Raw genomic sequence first — 18037 nt, forward strand, 5'->3', positions numbered from 1 at the left:
TTACAAACCAAAAATAGAGTAGTACTGGCATTTATATTTATCCATGTCATTATCTTTACAGGCAATCTTTATTTCTTCATGTGGCTTCAATCTATTGTCTATTGTCCTTTCCTTTCAAACTGCAGTATTCTCTTTGGCATCTCTTGTAGGGTCAGTCTAGTGGTGATAAACTTCCTCAGCTTTTGTTTATCTTGGAATGTCTTAATTTTGCCCTTAACTTTGAAAGACAGTTTTGCCAGATATAGGATTCTTAGTTGGCAGTTTTTTGTTTTCAGCAATTTAAATATGTCTCTCCACTGCCTTCTTGACTCCATGGTTACTGATGAGATATCAGCACTTAATCTTATCGAGGCTCCCTTGTATGTGACATGTTGTTCCCTTTTGTGACTTTCAGAATTCTGTCTATATTTTGGGCCTTTGATAGTTTGATTATAATATATGCTGTAGCATGGGTCTTTTGGGTTTATCCTGTCTGGAGTTTGTTGAGCGTCTTGGATGTGTACATTCATGCCTTTCATTAAATATGGCAAGTTTTCAGCCATTATTTCTTTGAATAATCTCTCTGCCCCTTTCTCTGTTTCTTCTCTTTCTGGGACTCCCACTGTGTGTATTTGGTATAAAATGATGGTGTCCCACAGGTTCCTCAGGTTCTGTTAACTTTTCTTCATTCTTCCTTCTGCTTCTCAGACTGGATGGTTTCAGTTGTCTTATCTTCAAGTTCATTGATTATTTCTTCTGCAGCTCCAATCTGCTGTTGAACCCGTTAGGGAATTTTTAATTTCTGTTACTGTGGTCTTAGCTCTGTTTGGTTCCTTTGCAAGATTTCCATTTCTCTATTGATATTCTCTGTGTTTATCTGTTGTTTTCCTGATTTCCTTTAGTTCTTTGTCTGTGCTTCCCATTAGCTCTTTGAGCATATTTAGGACCATTTTTTTAAAGTCTTGGGTATGTCTCAGGTCTGGTCCTCCTCATTCCTTACTGATGATTTCTAATGCTTTGATTTCCTCCTTTGCCTGGGCCAGCTTTCTAGTTTGCTAGTGCTGCTGGAATGCAAAACACCAGAAATGGATTGGCTTTTATAAAAGGGGGTTTATTTGGTTACAATTTTAAGTCCATAAAGTGTCCAGGGTAACACATCAGCAATCGGGTACCTTCACTGGAGGATGGCCAGTGGTGTCCGGAAAACCTCTGTTAGCTGGGAAGGCACGTGGCTGGCATCTGCTCCAAAGTTCTGGTTTCAAAATGGCTTTCTCCCAGGACATTCCTCTCTAGGCTGCAGTTCCTCAAAAATGTCACTCTTAGTTGCACTTGGGGTATTTGTCCTCTCTCAGCTTCTCCGGAGCAAGAGTCTGCTTTCAGCAGCCATCTTCAAACTTACTCTCGTCTGCAGTTCCTGTGCTTTCTTCAAAGCATCCCTCTTGGCTTTAGCTCTTCAAAATGTCACTCACAGCTGCACTGAGTTCCCTCTGCCTGTCAGCTCATTTATATGGCTCCACTGATCAAGGCCTGAATGGGTGGGGCCTACATGGAAATATCTCATCAGAGTTATCACCTACAGTTGAGTGGGGCGCATTTCCATGCAAACAACCTAATCCAAACGTTCCAACTTAATCCCCACTAATAAGTCTGCCCCACAAGATTGCATCAAAGAATATGGCTTTTTCTGGGGTACATAATACATTAAAACCAGCACAGCCAGCAATTCCAGTTTCTTTATATGCTTTGTAGACTTTTGTTGAAACTTGGACATTTTGATGTTTTAACATGTAATTGCTGGAATTTAGATTCTGAGGTGTCTCAAGCTTGTATCTTCGATAGTGTTGTTACAGAGCTTTCCTTGAAGCCAGGAGCTCAAAAAAAAAGAAAAAAGAAAAGAAAGAAGGGAAAAACACAAAACACCTCTCCTAGTCCCTGCAGATTGACCTGTGTGAGTGTTCTCCTTCAGAGCTTAACCATACATTATAAAGAACAGCTAGCTGCAAAAGTGTACAGCCTGCCCTGATCCTTTCTGTGCATCTTGTCTTAAACATGTGCTGTGGCCCTGGGAATTCCCCTCTTTACACAGATATGAATGTTCCCTCTTCCCCAGGAAACAGGTTCCTCGTGGTCCCATGCACTGCATTGTATGTCCTATAGACAGCTATCCCTTGCCCCAGGCAGCAACTTGACTTCTGTCCCTCAGCATTCTGTAGGAGAGTTCTGTAAACTGCCTTCCACATGCAGGGCAAGTTCTAGAGAGGCCACCACCAGACAGATTGGACCAGACATACATGCTCCTACTGTGTGCACAAAGGTTACTCTGCTTCCTCTAGAACCAGAACCAGGGATCTGTGCTGGAAGCACAGGCTAGCTCTGCACTGAGCCAGTGAGGTGGGGGGGAGGAGCCAACCAGGGCAACATGATATCCTACTGCTTTTTTTTTTAATTCATTTTTATTGAGATATATTCATATGCCATACAGTCATCCATGGTGTACAGTCAACTGTTCACAGTACCATCATATAGTTGTGCATTCATCACCCCAATCTATTTTTGAACATTTTCCTTATATCAGAAAGAATCAGAATCAGAATAAAAAATAAACCTACTGTTTTCAAGTAGCCTTTTTCTTGATTTGGTGCTTTCCCTTTTACTGCAGTGGTTTAACTGTTTTCTAGAGCTTGGAGAAATAAGTTTCTGCCAGTTCTTTCTGGTTGCTCAAAGCTTTCATGGCAGGACAGAGCCCTGAAGAATCTCAGTCTCCCACCTTGGTTGGGGTGGGGCCTCTGCTTTTACTCGTTCATGGGTTCTTGTTGCTCTTAGGTTAAAGACCAATATACTTAGCACCATCTGAAAGACACCCACCTCCTATTCAGTTTACTTTAGCCATGCTGTCTTTTCAGAAGGCTGAAGACCCCTCCCTATTCTTCTGCCTAATTTCTATTCCTATTTTATTCCTCAGCTTAAATGTCACTTTTTCATGGAGATCTTCCCTGATAACTCTTGTTAGATTAGCTACCGCTCTTATTTTCATTGTACCCCCTGTATATTCTTCCTTTGCAGCACTTAACAGCAATTTTAAATTAATTGCTTGTGTGGTTTTTTGTTTAAATATTTAGTTTCTGCATCATAAGGTCTATAATGGCAGAGAGAGAATCTGTTTTGCTGACATGTATAACCCCAGCACTGAGCATAGTGCTTGACACAGAGTACATTCTCAGTATTCGTTGAGTAAGGTCAGTGTCTGCCTTTTCCTTCCTTATTCTTCAGGATAGTCTCTCCCTCTGCAGTTATTAAAAGGAATATGAAAGGATTTAATGAAATAAGTTTATGACCTTTTACAAAAAAAACTTAAATTGTATTTCAGCTTTAATAGACCTTACTTTTAATGTTTGTCACCACCCGTCTTTTAGTATTAGTTTGAGTTTAAGAAAATTAGTTCCAGAAAGAGTATGTGTATCCTTTTGCCAGGTTTAAAAGTCATTTAAAAAAAAAAATTAGTACTAATTAAGAAAACTGAGTTGTTTAAATATAATCTGATTTCTTTGTGTTTGGCAACTCTGAGGCTGTAGTTCTCCCTGGCCATAGTAGCTTTTTCTCCCCTGCTGTTCTCTTTGCCTGCATTTGAGACTTTGAGCTTTGAGAACATTGTACTTTTGAAACTTGTTAATGATGTGAACAGATTTGTGTGGGTGGTGAGCAAATTATTTTATTTTCTCTTTCTTCATAAGCTTGATCCATGAGGCTATTTGTACTCAGAAAACCCAAATGTTTAAATATGACTCATCTTGAGAAAAAAGAAAAGTATTAAGTCAGTTGCGGTTTAAATATTACTCTATAATGAAAACTCTTAGTTTAGGTTTAGCTGCCGATTTCATCTGTCTTATAGTTAAGTTTTAGAGTTATTCATAAGATGTCCCCTTCTATCTTCAGAAATAAAAATGCAAATATCTATTACAATGCCATTTTTAAAGCTGAAACATTAAAGACCTGTTGCAAAATGTTGAAGATGAGGTTCTTCAGAGTAACTTTCATTAAGCCAGTTTGGAAGATGGCTTAGGCCTGAGCGGGCTGCTTCATTACCTATCAGTAGCACTTATTGTCATAGTTCCTATGTTCCTCTGTTTTAAAAACTCTGAATTTGAAGGAGTTTTTGGACCCCTAAGTGATCAGACAGATTAATATTAGAGTAATCCAGAGGAAGAGAACTCAGTGTTGTTACTATAATTTTTTAAAATGCAGTTTTATTGAGGTGTATTCATATACCATAGAAACCATCCAAAGTATACAATCACTGGCTCACAGTGATTCATTGTTGAGTTTCATTCAGTAGTTCAACTCTGGCACTTTAATGGTATATTGTGATCTTATGTTCTTACAACCCATTTTTCCCTTTTCAGAGTTTTAAAGCTAAATGAAATAGAAAGTAATACTTCCGAGCATCAGATCACTGAAGATTTTGTGATTTTGGCCAACAGGGAGAAGAACAAAGTAAGTCAAGAGTACTTTAAAATCCTTTGTGTATTGTTTTTTTATGGAAGAATGTAATATATAACTGTTTGCCTTTGAGTATGGCTGAAAACAACAGCAGAACACCATAAAAGTGTTTATTTTGTCTACATAGGTAGCCAGTCTTAGCAGCATGTACTTATGAGATTTGAAGAGAGTTGGTTATATTGACTTGGTCTTTTGCTTATTTCTATTTCCTTTCTGAGTTTCTCTTTAAGTTTTATTGCTGATTTATCAAACATATACATGAATTATACAAATTTAGGGTTAGTTGGGCTATATACAAATCTTGAAAAGACACCTACCATGCTGTGATACCAGACTATATTTTTCTTTTGTGCGTAAATTAAGAACATGAAGAAAATGTGGGGAGGGAAGTTTCTAGAAGCAGATCCACTTTTGCTTTGCTATGGTAGGGCAAAAGTCAGAAGTATGAGTGAAGCAGCAAATCTTTAACCTTTTTTTAAATTTTTGGCCTATTCTGTTTTTTCATCCATTCACACTTTACTATAATAAAATAGTTTTACCAATCAAAGATCAGAAATCTGATTCAGAACTTTTTTCATTTGAGGAAAGAGTTGTGGATCTTGGAAAATGGCTGGTTAATTTTAACAAATTTGTTAATACAATTTTGCCATTGACTGCATATAATTAGAACATATATTGTTTTATCTTTTTTCTATATGATAGAATGAAAACTCACTCACTGTTACTGCTTCTGGACGGGTGGTGAAAAAAACTTTTAGCCTTCTGGATGATGATCCAGAACAAGAGGTATTACTTTAGCAAATGCTAACAAATCGAACAGTGTGTACTTGTACTGGGGTTATCAAATTATGCTTCCCAGACCCTGGGGTGGGATTTGGGGGTAGGTAGTTCCGTGCAGGCTGAGTGGGTAAGGTTCTTGGTGCTATTTCAACCAGTTTTCCCCCACCACTGTCTTTGTAGTGAGATTATTAATAAAGTTTTGCTTGCGGAAAGGTTTATAGGACTGAAATAATTTGAAAACATTATTAGCTTATTGATATGCATTGTTGATGTGCACACTTTTTGGGGAAATCTCTTAATAGAAAATTATTGGATTATATCCTGATGAGTTTATGGCTTTTCCCTTATTTTTTACTTACTAGACATGGCTGTGTTTATTAATGTTCATGGGCCGGGCGGGGTAGGAGGCTGTGGCAGCGTGTGGTAAGTCAGTTTATTAAGACTCTGACCTCAACTTGGCATTTCTAGTTTCTTAGCCAATGCCTTTTGTCCCTTCCTTTTAAAGAGACATTAGAAACTTATTGAAGTCAACTGGCAGTGATCATGCTTCATATCAGTAACTATGGCATAAATACTAAATCAGTTTAGACCATATAACTGTATTATTTGAGTTTACGTGATCATTCCTAGGTAGATACATTAGAGTAGTCTTCTAAGAATAGTTGATTGTGTGGTATCATTTTTTCTAAAAACTTTTAAGATCGGTCAGAGGTGGCCCAGTTTGTGGCTGCTGTCAAAAAGAAAACAAAAAGTTCTTCTTTTGGACCATAGAAATCTATTGAGAACAAAGCAGAAAACTCCCTAACTTTTATATAAAATTAGATTCAAGAAAGATATACTAAAAGTACCAAAAAGTAGCAAGAATAATTAAGAGGCGGAAGTGGTAGCAAACAGAGGGAGAGATGCTCTACATCAAGAGATTAAAAATAAAAACTTTTTGCCTGTGAAAGAAGAGTTAAAAGGGTTGTGACTAACATCTATAGACTCACTGATACCAGGCAGGGAGTCATCCTTTGAAGTTTGCCAAAGTGAGATAACGGCAAAAAAGTAAATAAAAAGGAACCGCAGGTAATGAATCTATGTAAATTTTTATGTCATAAGAAACTTGCTGAGCATGCTTTAAGGTTGTTGCCAAACAGTCAACCAAGACATGCCTGCCTGTGGCCCATCTGTGACACTGATTTGCTTCCTCTTTCAGGCTGTTGGTGGTTCAGGTTTTCCTCCTTGAGACAAAGTTCTGGGATTACGTTTTTTCTCTTTAAGTCTTTACCATTATGAACCACTTCTAACTAACCTCTCTTGTCCCTGTCCTGTTCTGAGGGTTGGATTTCAGTTCCTGATATTTTCCCTCAGGTATAATTAGGCAGCCATTTTGTTTTCTTTAGCGTACCAAGAAAGGGCTAAAAAACACAAGAACAAATGATAGCAAACAGAATGATAAAAAGTATATAGGGGGCTGTCAGTCCTTCTTGAAATGACTGTTTTCCTGAGTAAGAACTGTCAGAGCTCAGTGGGTAGTCTTCAGGTCTCAGAACTGAGCTTCATAGATTTAGTCCTATGCAGGAATCATTGAACACACGTCAAAGGCAGCAATTGTGTACCTCTTTTGAATTTGGAGAAGCTCAGGTTTCCTGTCAGTTAGAGAATATCAGTTATACCTTATCTGAGATATATGTAGACTTGGTTCCGTTTGTCAGAATCTGTAGGATACTGCTTAACTCTTGAAAATCTTGGGGCTAATGTTTTACCATGCATGTAAGTAGAGACTCATTATTTCTACGTTTTCTCCCACCCATTCATTCTTCCTTCTTTTATATTTTGTAAGTAATAAAATAATGAAACTACAAATTTAGAAATAATCCTGACTGGATTTTGCCCCTCTTTTTCCCCCCCATATCCATCTGTCTCCTGAGACTTTCAAAATTGTGGACTATGAAGATGAGTTGGATTTGCTTTCTGTGGTAGCTGTTACTCAACTAGATGCCGAAGGAAAAGCTCACCTGGATTTCCACTGTAACGAATATGGGACTTTACTGAAAAGCATTCCACTGGTCGAGTCATGGGATGTGGTGAGTAGAATCCACTGAATACAAAGTTGTAAGCGTTTTCTTTATAGGTGACATTTGTTGTAACAGATGTTGCTATGTTCATGCCAACCCAGACATACCAGTACCAAAGACCACATAAAAGAGGTTATCATCCTGTAGGCCAGACAAAAGGAATACATCCTAAGCACTCCCTCCTTAGACAGTATCTCTGTAAATAGGCCTAAGGAAAGATAAAACTTTGTTTTTTCCTAAGACATAGCTATCTATTTCCTTAAAATAGCCTCTGATTTTTTTTCCATTTTGTAAGTTTGATAGCATTTTAAAATATAAAAGAGCACAATGTAGTATATCCACAATTATTTAATAGATACTATATCTAATATGTAGGGTTTCCAGGCACTCTTCAAAGCATTATCTGCTCTTCCAAATATTGCAGAATATTAAAATAGGTATAGTAAACATCATTTTATCAATCCTTGGTTTATTAATCGAGAACCTGAGAGGTTTAGCATCATGCCCACGGTCACAAGTGAGGTAGTGGCAGCATTGGCAATAGAATCTGGATGTTCAGACTCCTGAATCCAGTGCTCTTTTCATTCTCTACATTTTGGACAATGCTTTTATTGTAAGTAATCTGCATATCCACAAATAATGAAAAGGAAACCTTCTTCTGGCAACTGTTCTGACTCCAAGTGTATATTTGCATTCCACTGAAGATTCCCTGGCATAGGTGCTGTGACATTTTAGTGATACATTAGTGAATATAGTTGTGTGAAGAGGAGAGTCCATTTGCTTGTTTTTTCCTTGCAGACATATAGCCATGAAGTCTACTTTGACAGAGATTTGGTGCTACACATAGAACAGAAACCCAACAGGGTCTTCAGCTGCTATGTTTACCAGATGGTGTGTGACACTGGGGAAGAAGAAGAAACCATAAGCAGGAGTTGTTAAAAGACTGAGATAATTTAAAATTTTGAGATTTAACTTATGATACGATTAGCCCAACATCCTTCTTTTTATTATCTGCATGGCAAGTTTTCCAGTATTTTCCAGATAAGGTCTTCTTGTTTTAAGTTCACTTGCCTGACTTCCTATTTAAGCTCTTCCCATAGAAGGTGATGAGGACTCATTTTATATAAAGGTTTTTTAGAATGATGTCCCATGAGTTTAGAATTTTGGGGCTTTTAGCTGTGTAGCAATACAAATAACAAAATGCTAGGTAACAAGAAGAACAAGTTAATTTTAATTTGGGGGGAGAGGGTCATTGCTGGGGACAGATTAAAAATGGTTCTTAATGGATGGTATGGAACTTCGATGGGAAAGACTGGGAGAGAGAAATAAAAAGATATAGTAGTTACAAAAAAAGAAATCTTGTATTCTCTATACCAAACTTTGCTTAAGGATGAGAAATGAGATCTGTAATATGAAAACATATTTTTGAGCCAAAAATGTGTCATCACAATTTTTTAAAGAATCTTGTATATGTTTATATGTTTTATATTTATATATAGTATTTAGAATTGGCTCTAGTTCCCAAATGATCTTTTTTTCCCCACAGTTTTATTCTTTTCTTGGCTTGATGTTCCCACTGAATATTTGTGTTTCTGTTATAGACTAAGGTAAAAGATTTCAAGCAAACCTTAAGTGAAACTTTTTCTGATATGTAACCTGTCTAGCTCTTCATACATATAAGGATGTTGTTCTCATTTTACCATTCTGTTTGCTAGGTGTGTCTTACAGTTTTGTGTAGGCATTATTTTCATACCTATGCAATAAGATAAAGGTACTGTGATCTGCTTCTGGTCCCTGTAGAAGAGTGTAGAAGAGTAGGTGAAATCACAGAGAAGTTCATACTAGCTTGGGGCTTAATTGCCCAATTAATTAGAAAAAGCTGATATTGGTTGTGAATCTTGAATGTTTTTTCTTTGTTAGAACAGATCTAAATCTGATTCTTGAACTCAGATAATCATTCTTCAGAATATTAAATAAAAGCAACCTAAGTAAAGGGAGAAAATGTTTCTTCGTGCTTCCTGTTTGAGAAATCCAGTTGCTTCAAATCCACATGTTCAGCACATTTCTCTGATTTAGCCTCAAAAGAATAACTGGTAAAAATAGAAGGAAAGGAAACAGCAGTAAAAATTGCTGATTCAAGTTTAAGGAGATTAAAATGTGGAATGTTAGGTTGGATAATTGACACTCAGATCCTTCAGTTTTTCCTTTTCATTCTGCTTGATCCTATAATAAGAATAATGTGAACTCTGCCCAGTTCTTCCCTTGAAAATTTGCAGATAAATTTCAAGCTTAGTATGATCAACAGGGCAGGAGAGAGCAGTTTTTGCTTTTCCAAAAGTCAAGGAATTAATAACACTGTTCATACACTTAAAAGAAATAAAGGGAACAAATCTGAAACTGTCTTGTGTGTGTACAATAGAAAAGAAGATGACTTAGAACATGGAAAATATTTCAATGTGGGCTAAAAATCTTTCTGAATCTGATTCTGAGTATTAGAACCATCTGGGAAAGTAGAAGTGATAATCTTATGAGCAAAATGATAAAACTATGTTCATATATTAAATCATAATATTTTTTATGTACCAGTTGAAAAATCCATTCACATTTTATGCATATTTGATAGTACTTTATAATATCTGAAGATTTCAGAACATTTTAGAGACACTATTATGATTAACAAGCAGTTGAATAATTATGATGTACTAAATATTGCCCCAAACTTCTAATTAAATACTAGTTATATCTAAACAGTTCTGCCTGATGAATTTATGTCTTGAAAAACAAGTCCAGTAAAAGGGAACACAGTGAAAATACCAGAGAAAAGAAAGCAGGCAGTGTTGTGTGTGTTTTAAAGTAGATGTGGTGCTAAGGAAACAAAATTCTTACCCTCCATTTCCAAGTACTCTCAGAAAATAAAGTCTTTAGATTCAATCCTGTCAGTTTTTTTTTTTTTTTTAAGTACTTACTGAGTTTCTCTTTCTCCTTTAAGTCTTTGCCGTCTTTTAACAAGATGTTCGAAAGAAATCCATCTAGTCAAAAAGACATTTAAAAAATATCTGAGATTCCTGGTTGCTTTTTTGGTGGGAGACAGGGGTAGTACTGAACTGACCACTAAGACACTCCCAGTGTGTCACCACTGCCCAAGTCTGATTAGACCAGGATCCAAATGCCATATGGGCCAGGCAGAAATGTATCTAGTATGAAAGATAGTAGGGAGTTGGGAGCAGTGTAGAAAACAGGAGAAGCTATGCCCCAACTAAAGGACAAACTGCTACTACTCAGTTCAGCCAATTTTAACATGTGGGAATGTGGGCTGCATGATTGTTAAACAGGATGGTTGACAAAAAGATGCCAAAAGACACTGAAGATAGCAAAGAATGTGGGAAATGTACAGAAAGTACACAAGGCAGGAGACAATATAGCATGCTCCCCCAAAAGATAAGGGCTTCCCAGCTCCCCACAGTCACGTGCAGCTGCTCATTCTTCCACTGTGAGGCACTTACTTTGCCATTCTCTTAGGGGTAGGGCTGGAGTTAATATCCTTCTGCCCCACCTTGACCCTCTTCTCTACCTGACTGTTTTAGAGACTCTAGCTATAACAGGTGCTAGTGGAAACATTATGGGTAAATTTCTGAGTATTTAATGCAAGACCGGGTGACATAGTGGCTTCTCTTAGCAGGTCCAGACATTAAGCCAATAAGAGGTGCATTTTTGCATCTAAGATTCTTTATTCACACAGTATCAGTACAGCAAGCTTGTTTTTCTTTGACTTTATAAAACATTTCTCACAACTCTGGGAGGAAATAAAAATTCTATCATGATTACTATTCAAACTACCTACTGAGGCAATGATATTGTTCTGTTTAAACAAATTAAGGCACTCCACAGTCTTCCACCAATTGAGTGTTTTGGGTCTCATACCTTTTTTTAAAAAAGATAGTTTATATTTATTATGTACAGTAGGACCTGTTTTTACACGAACTCAACATGCATAAATTTAGGTATATGTGTTTGGCCATAGAAAAAAATAAAGGCAGGGAGAGAGAAAGAAAGAATTAAAATTTTAAAAATTATTTCTATGATTAATTTTGTTTACTTATTGTTATGAGAGTGTTTATTTGCCTTATTTATTTTAAAAATGTGTGATAGGTATGTTCATGTAAAAAATACTTATTAAATTAAATAATGAGGTTCACTATTATGTGTGATTTTCAGCTTAACCAAAGGTCTTGGAACGTATCAGTCATGTAAAACAAGATCCTATACTTTCTATTTACCAGTCACTGTGATACATATACAATTGATTATCTTGCTTAATATTCAAAATAACCATATGAGGTATGAACTAACCATTGTCTATCCCCATTTTACAAATGAGGAAGATGAATTTTACAGAAGTTAATTTTCCCAAGGCCCCAAAATGCAAATGGGAAAAACATCCAGATTTGTTTGACACAAACTTATCCCATATTTCCTTCAAAGACAATGGATGTTACTTTATCTCATATGTAACATACTGGCAATTACAGTATTGGGTACATAAGAAAGTGCTTACTAAGTGCTTTTTTAATGCTGAATGAATATCCAAATTTTAGACAAAAGTAAAAGTTCACACATACAACTTGCCATAAAAGATGATTCTTAACTCAGTGGTTAGAAGCAGTTAAAAAAAATGGTACCAAAAATGGCACCCTCATCCTGTTTGTGGTGATAATAAACACCAATACTAGTAATTGCTCTTAATATAGCTAGTCTGTCTTTACAAGAATAATTTTTATATATTTCTTCTCATTCTTAACCATATTTACACATATCATCTGCCCTTTAGAATCCCAGGAAAAATTCAGGGGCCAATTTCTGGTCCCTGTGTTGCCTGAGAATCTCTATTTTATAAAAAGACTCATTTATTTCAGGCAAAGGATTCAGGATAGAAAACTAAGAACAACTGAAGGTTTTTTTTCCTCCATCATTTTATTATGAAAATTTTCAAACACACACCAGAGGTATAAAAATTTTACAATGAATACTCAAATACCAACCACATGGATTCTACATTTTACTCTACTTATTTTCTCACTTCTCTATCCACTTTACTTTTCTGATACATTTTAAAATAAATTGCAGACATCAGTATACTTCCCCCTAATACTTCAGCATATATATCATTAACTAGAATTTAATTCTTGTTCAGTTTTTTAAAATTTTCGATGTAACATTTACCTGTAATGAAATGCACAAATCTTAAGTATAAATATGCTGAGTTTTCACAAAAGCATACACCTGTTTAATCCCAAACCCTTTTCAAGAATTAGAACATTGCAATTATCCCAGAAAGTCCCCTCATGCCCCTTCCCAGTCAGTCCCCACCCCATCTCTCAGGTGTAACTATTTTTCTGATTCTTTTGCATCACAGATTAAATTTGCTAATTCTGAAACTTCATAAAAATGAAATCATACAGAACAAAATGCTTATTTCACTCAGCATAATGTTTTTGATATTTGTTTATGTTTTTGTGTGTATCGATGGTTCATTCCTTTTTATTGCTGAGTATTCTGTTACATGAATATGTCACAGTTTTTATTTTCCATTCACCTGTTGATGGATGCCTGGGCTGTTTCTACTCTTTTACTATTATGAATAAAGTTGCTATGAGCATTCTTGTAGAATTTTTTTATCAACATATGTCTTTATGTCTCTTGGGTAAATAGCCACAGATGGAATTGTTGTTGAGGTCTATCTAGGATAGAATACTGTCAGCCCTTTTCTCTAGAGGATTGTGCTATTTTATTTTATGTTCCTGTCAGCAATGTATGAGAGAGTTCCAGTAGCTCCACATCCTCGCCAATATTTGTGATTGTCAGCATTCCTGGTGGATATGTAATCAATTCTGGTTGATACTCAGGTTGTTTCTACTTGCACCTGGCAGTTGTGTCATTGAGTTGACCTTTTTTAAGTTTTTAATACCAGTTTGCAGGAACTGCTGAAAGCGTTCTTTCTTGGTGATAATAGTTAGATAACCCAAAATCAGCTTGAGTTATTCTGTCTCAAACACGGGATATATTGCTCACCAAAAGACCCCTGTTTTGTTTAATGGAAACTGAGATTAGAGAAAAAACCTGGGTTGTTAAGGGTACACATTAGACATCCACATGACTACTGGAGCTGACCAGGATGGCACCAGAGAATAGGCTACTTAAAGCATGGTAATGAAATCTGTTTTAGTTTTGTAAGCTGCATAAAGCAGATACCATGTCATGGGTTGGCTTAAACAATGGGAATTTATTAGCTTACAGTTTGAGGCTGAGAAAGTTGTCCAAATCAAGGCATCATGAAGGTGATGCTTTCTTCCCAAAGACCGACTGGTAGCGATCCTTGACCCTTTTGCCACATGGCAAGGCACACGTTGGCGTCTGCTGTTCTCTCGCTTATCTTCCAGGTTTTGTTGCTTTCAGCTTCTTGCTTCTGTGGCTTTCTTTCTTTATCTGAATTTTAATTTTCTTATAAAAGACTCCAGTAAGAGATTAAGACTCATTCAGATTGAGATGGGTCACACCTTAACTGAAGCAGCCTCATCAAAAGGTCCTACTTAAAATGGGTTCACACCCACAGGAATGGATTAACTTGAAGACCATGTTTTTCTGGGGTACATACAGTTCCAGACCACCACAAAAGCTTTTTTCTTCTTTTCTTTTTCTTTAAATGTTATGAGTTAATTTTATTTCTGAATCAGGTGAATTTTTGCTCTAATATGAAAGCATATTAAATAGCCCTTTTCCTTTCCCAATAACTATAATATTCTGGGCTTACGTATGTTGTGATAACAAATAATGTGTTAAAATTTTAGAGCTGCCCCAAATTTTAGATGCCCTTATTTTTCTTTTCCTTTTTTTGTTTCTCAATTCAAGTACCCTAGAATTTGTTCCAGAGGGTACAGGTCCATCCCTTTCCTCATCATCACTTGAGCTCAATTGGGAGTGGGGAGAAGCCTCATCCCCCTGTGTAGGCACACTAAAGAACCAAGCACAGGACACTAGGATCTCACATACAATCCCTGGTACAGGCACACTAAAGAACCATGCACAGTATACTAGGATCTCACATATAATCCCTGGTATAGTGTTCTAGTTTGCTAATGCTGCCAGAATGCAAAACACCAGAGAAGGATTGGCTTTTATAAAAAAGGGGTTTATTTGGCTACACAGTTACAGTCTTAAGGCCATAAAGTGTCCAAGGTAACACATCAGTAATTGGGTACCTTCACTGGAGGATGGTCAGTGGTGTCCGGAAAACCTCTGTTACCTGGAAAGGCACGTGGCTGGCGTCTGCTCCAAAGTAATGGTTTCAAAATGGCTTTCTCCCAGGACGTTCCTCTCTAGGCTGCAGTTCCTCAAAAATGTCACTCTTAGTTGCACTTGGGATATTTGTCCTCTCTCAACTTCTCTGGAGCAAGAGTCTGCTTTCAACGGCCATCTGCAAAATGTCTCTCATCTGCAGCTCCTGTGCTTTCTTCAAGTATCTCTCTTGGCTATAGCTCCTCTTCAAAACATCACTCACAGCTGCACTGAGTTCCTGCTGTTATGTCAGCTCATTTATATGGCTCCACTGATCAAGTCCCACCCTGAATGGGTGGGGCCATGCCTCCATGGGAATATCTCATCAGAGTCATCACCCACAGCTGTGTGGGGCACATTCCAAGCAAATCTAATCAGCACCAAAACGTCTGCCCCACAAGACTACATCAAAGATAATGGTGTTTGGGGGACACAATACATTCAGACTGGCACATATAGGCACACTAAAGAACCAAGCACAGGACACTAGGATCTCACATATAATCCCTGGTATAGGCACACAAAAGAACCATGCACAGGACACTAGGATCTCACATACAATCCCTGGCAATTAATAGACAATAGCAATGCAAGAGATATTCAGATTAGCAAAAGCTTTTAAAAATTGTCTGGTATTCTTTAACACTGTGTTTTCATTCTTTATTAAAGGTAATATTGAACTCGTGTTTTGTAAAGAATAAATACAAATTTATTTTCTCAGAATTGCAACAGCTACCTTGGCAAAAACCAGTAAATCCTATAAAAGATTTTGGGAAATTAAATCAAAGTATTATTTAGAATCATCAGATATTTTTAAAGTTTTCTTAACAGATTTATTGAGGTATACACATGCAATGAACTGCACATATTTAAAGTGTACAGTTTGATCTGTTTTGACATGTATACACCTGTGAAACCACCATCACAATGAAAATAATGACTATATCCATCTACCTATCTCTCCAAAAAGTTTCCCCTTATGCCCCTTCCTCCTCCATCCTATAGCCCCACTGGTCTATTTCTCTCACTATAGATTAGTTTGCTTTTCCAGAATTTTATGTAAATAGAGTCATATAATAAGTACTTTTTTTTTTTTCTGGCTTCTTTCACTCAGTATAATTATGTTTTGAGGTTCAAATGGTTGTTACATGTATAAATAGCTCATTCCTAAATGTTGCTGAGTAGTACTCCATTGTGTAGATACAATCACAATTTGTTTATACATTCATTCACCTGTTGATGGATGTTTTGGTTGTTTCGAGTTTTGGGCTGTTATGAATAAAGCTACTGTGAACATTTGTGTACAGTTCTTTATATGGACATATGCTTTATTTCACTTGGTTAAATACCAAGGAGGAAATGGCTGGGTCATATGGTAGACGTATGTTTAACTTTTTAAGTTACTGACAAACTGTTTTCCAAAATGACTGTACCATTTTACATTTCTATCATAAGTACACGAGAGTTCCAGTTGCTCCTTATTCTTGTCAATACCTGATATGGTCAGTCTTTTAAAATTTTAATTCAAATTAAATTCTAATAGCTGTGTAATAAATGTCTTAATTTGCCAGGGCTACTATGACAAATACCACCCACTGGTTAGATTAAACAACAGGAATTTATTGTCTCACAGTTTGGGAGGCTAGGAGTTCAACATCAAGGTATTAAGAAATCAAAGTTTTGGGAAGTTACTTGCATTCTGCTGGTTTCTCTGAGTCTCTGCCTCCATCAAGGCAATCAGTCTCTTTCTGTCTCTTCCTCTGGTTTCTACTTATGTGTCTAATTTCCTTTGCTTATAAAGTACTTCAGCCATATTGGATTTAAGCTTACCCTCATTCAGTTTGGCCACTCTTTAACTAGTAACATTGTCACAGGTCCTACCTATTTGCAAATGAGTTCACAACCACACACTGACTCAACTTAATTAATAACATATCCAAGGATCCTATTTAAAAATGTGTTCACACCCCCGGTGTTCCAGTTGGCTAATGCTGCCAGAATGCAGAACACCAGAAATGGATTGGCTTTTATAAAAGGGGGTTTATTTGGTTACACAGTTACAGTCTTAAAGCCATAAAGCGTCCAAGGTAAGGCATCAACAATCAGGTACCTTCACTGGAGGATGGCCAATGGTGTCCAGAAAACCTCTGTTAGCTGGGAAGGCACGTGGCTGGCATCTGCTCCGGAATTCTGGTTTTAAATTGACTTTCTCCCAGGATATTCCTCTCTAGGCTTCAGCTTCTCTCCAAACTGTCACTCTCAGTTGCTCTTGGGGCATTTGTCCTCACTTAGCTTCTCTGGAGCAAAAGTCTGCTTTCAGAGGCCAGCTCCAAAATGTCTCTGTAAACTGCAGTTCCTCTCTCAGCTCCTGTGCATCCTTCAAAGTGTCTCTCTTGGCTGTAGCAAACTCATTCCTTCTGTCTGAGCTTATATAGTGCCCCAGTAAACTAATCAAGGCCCATGCTGAAGGGGCGGGGCCACACCTCCATGGAAATTATCCAATGAAAGATCTCTCCCACAGTTCAGTGATCAAATCTCCATGGAAACATCCAATCAAAAGTCTCAAACCCAATCAACACCAATACTTTCCTGCCCACATGAGACTACATCAAAGATAATGGCATTTTGGGGGACATAATACATCCAAACCAGCACACCCGGGATGGAGGGTGGTTAGGACTTAAACATGTCTTTTGTGGGGGGCATGAGTCAATCCCCAACAAGTGGTATCTCAATGTTATTTAATTGGTATTTATTAACTAATGATAGTAAACATTTTCTTGTGCTTATTTGCTATCCATGCATCATCTTTGGTTACATAACAAATACTTTGCCTTTTAAATAAAAAGTAGTTTTGTTTGCTTATTATTGCATTATAACAGTTCATTATATATTCTGGATATAAGTCCATTACCAGATTTGTGATTTGTGGGAATTTTCTCCCATTCTGTGTCTTTCATTCTCTTAATGAAGAGCAGACTTCTGGAAGAGCAGAAGTCCTTAATTTTGATGAAATTCAATTTATCCTTTTTTTTTTAATGGATCCACTTTTGGTATTGTATCTAAGAAATCTTTGCCTAATGCAGTAGTTCTCAACTGGGGGTGATTTTGCACTTGAGACATTTGACATTGTTTGGGGACTTACTTGTATATCATAACTGGGCTGCGGTGGGTAGAGACCAAAGATGATGCTTAACATTCTACAATGCCCAGGACAGACCCCCACCACAAAGAATAGTTCACCCCCAAATTCCAGTAGTGCCAAAGTTGAGAAACTCTGGTCTGATGCAAGATCACAAAGACTTTCTCCTGTGTTTTCTTCTAGAAGTTTTATAGTTTTAAGTTTTACTATGATCCAATTTTTGTTAATTTTTGTCTGTGGTGCAAGG

General features: G+C 37.0%; 1 protein-coding gene across 5 annotated transcripts in view; it reads left to right on the forward strand.

Annotated features, from left to right (window-relative positions):
• DCAF17 (DDB1 and CUL4 associated factor 17) overlaps positions 1–18037 on the forward strand; it is an 87541-nt gene that overhangs the window by 34120 nt on the left and 35384 nt on the right. For 2 of the 5 annotated variants that reach the window (XM_037849889.1, XM_037849886.1), the window contains exons 11-14: positions 4380–4470; positions 5179–5262; positions 7170–7325; positions 8115–13822. In XM_037849889.1, coding sequence (XP_037705817.1) covers positions 4380–4470; positions 5179–5262; positions 7170–7325; positions 8115–8255 — 472 coding nt within the window. In that variant the 3' untranslated portion in view covers positions 8256–13822. Of the gene's footprint in view, positions 1–4379; positions 4471–5178; positions 5263–7169; positions 7326–8114; positions 13823–18037 lie in introns of those variants that run through there. The other 3 variants (XR_005218831.1, XM_037849887.1, XM_037849888.1) reach the window with 2 other exon arrangements.

Source organism: Choloepus didactylus, chromosome 9 (assembly GCF_015220235.1).
Source record: "Choloepus didactylus isolate mChoDid1 chromosome 9, mChoDid1.pri, whole genome shotgun sequence".
In the NCBI taxonomy this organism is placed as follows: domain Eukaryota; kingdom Metazoa; phylum Chordata; class Mammalia; order Pilosa; family Megalonychidae; genus Choloepus; species Choloepus didactylus.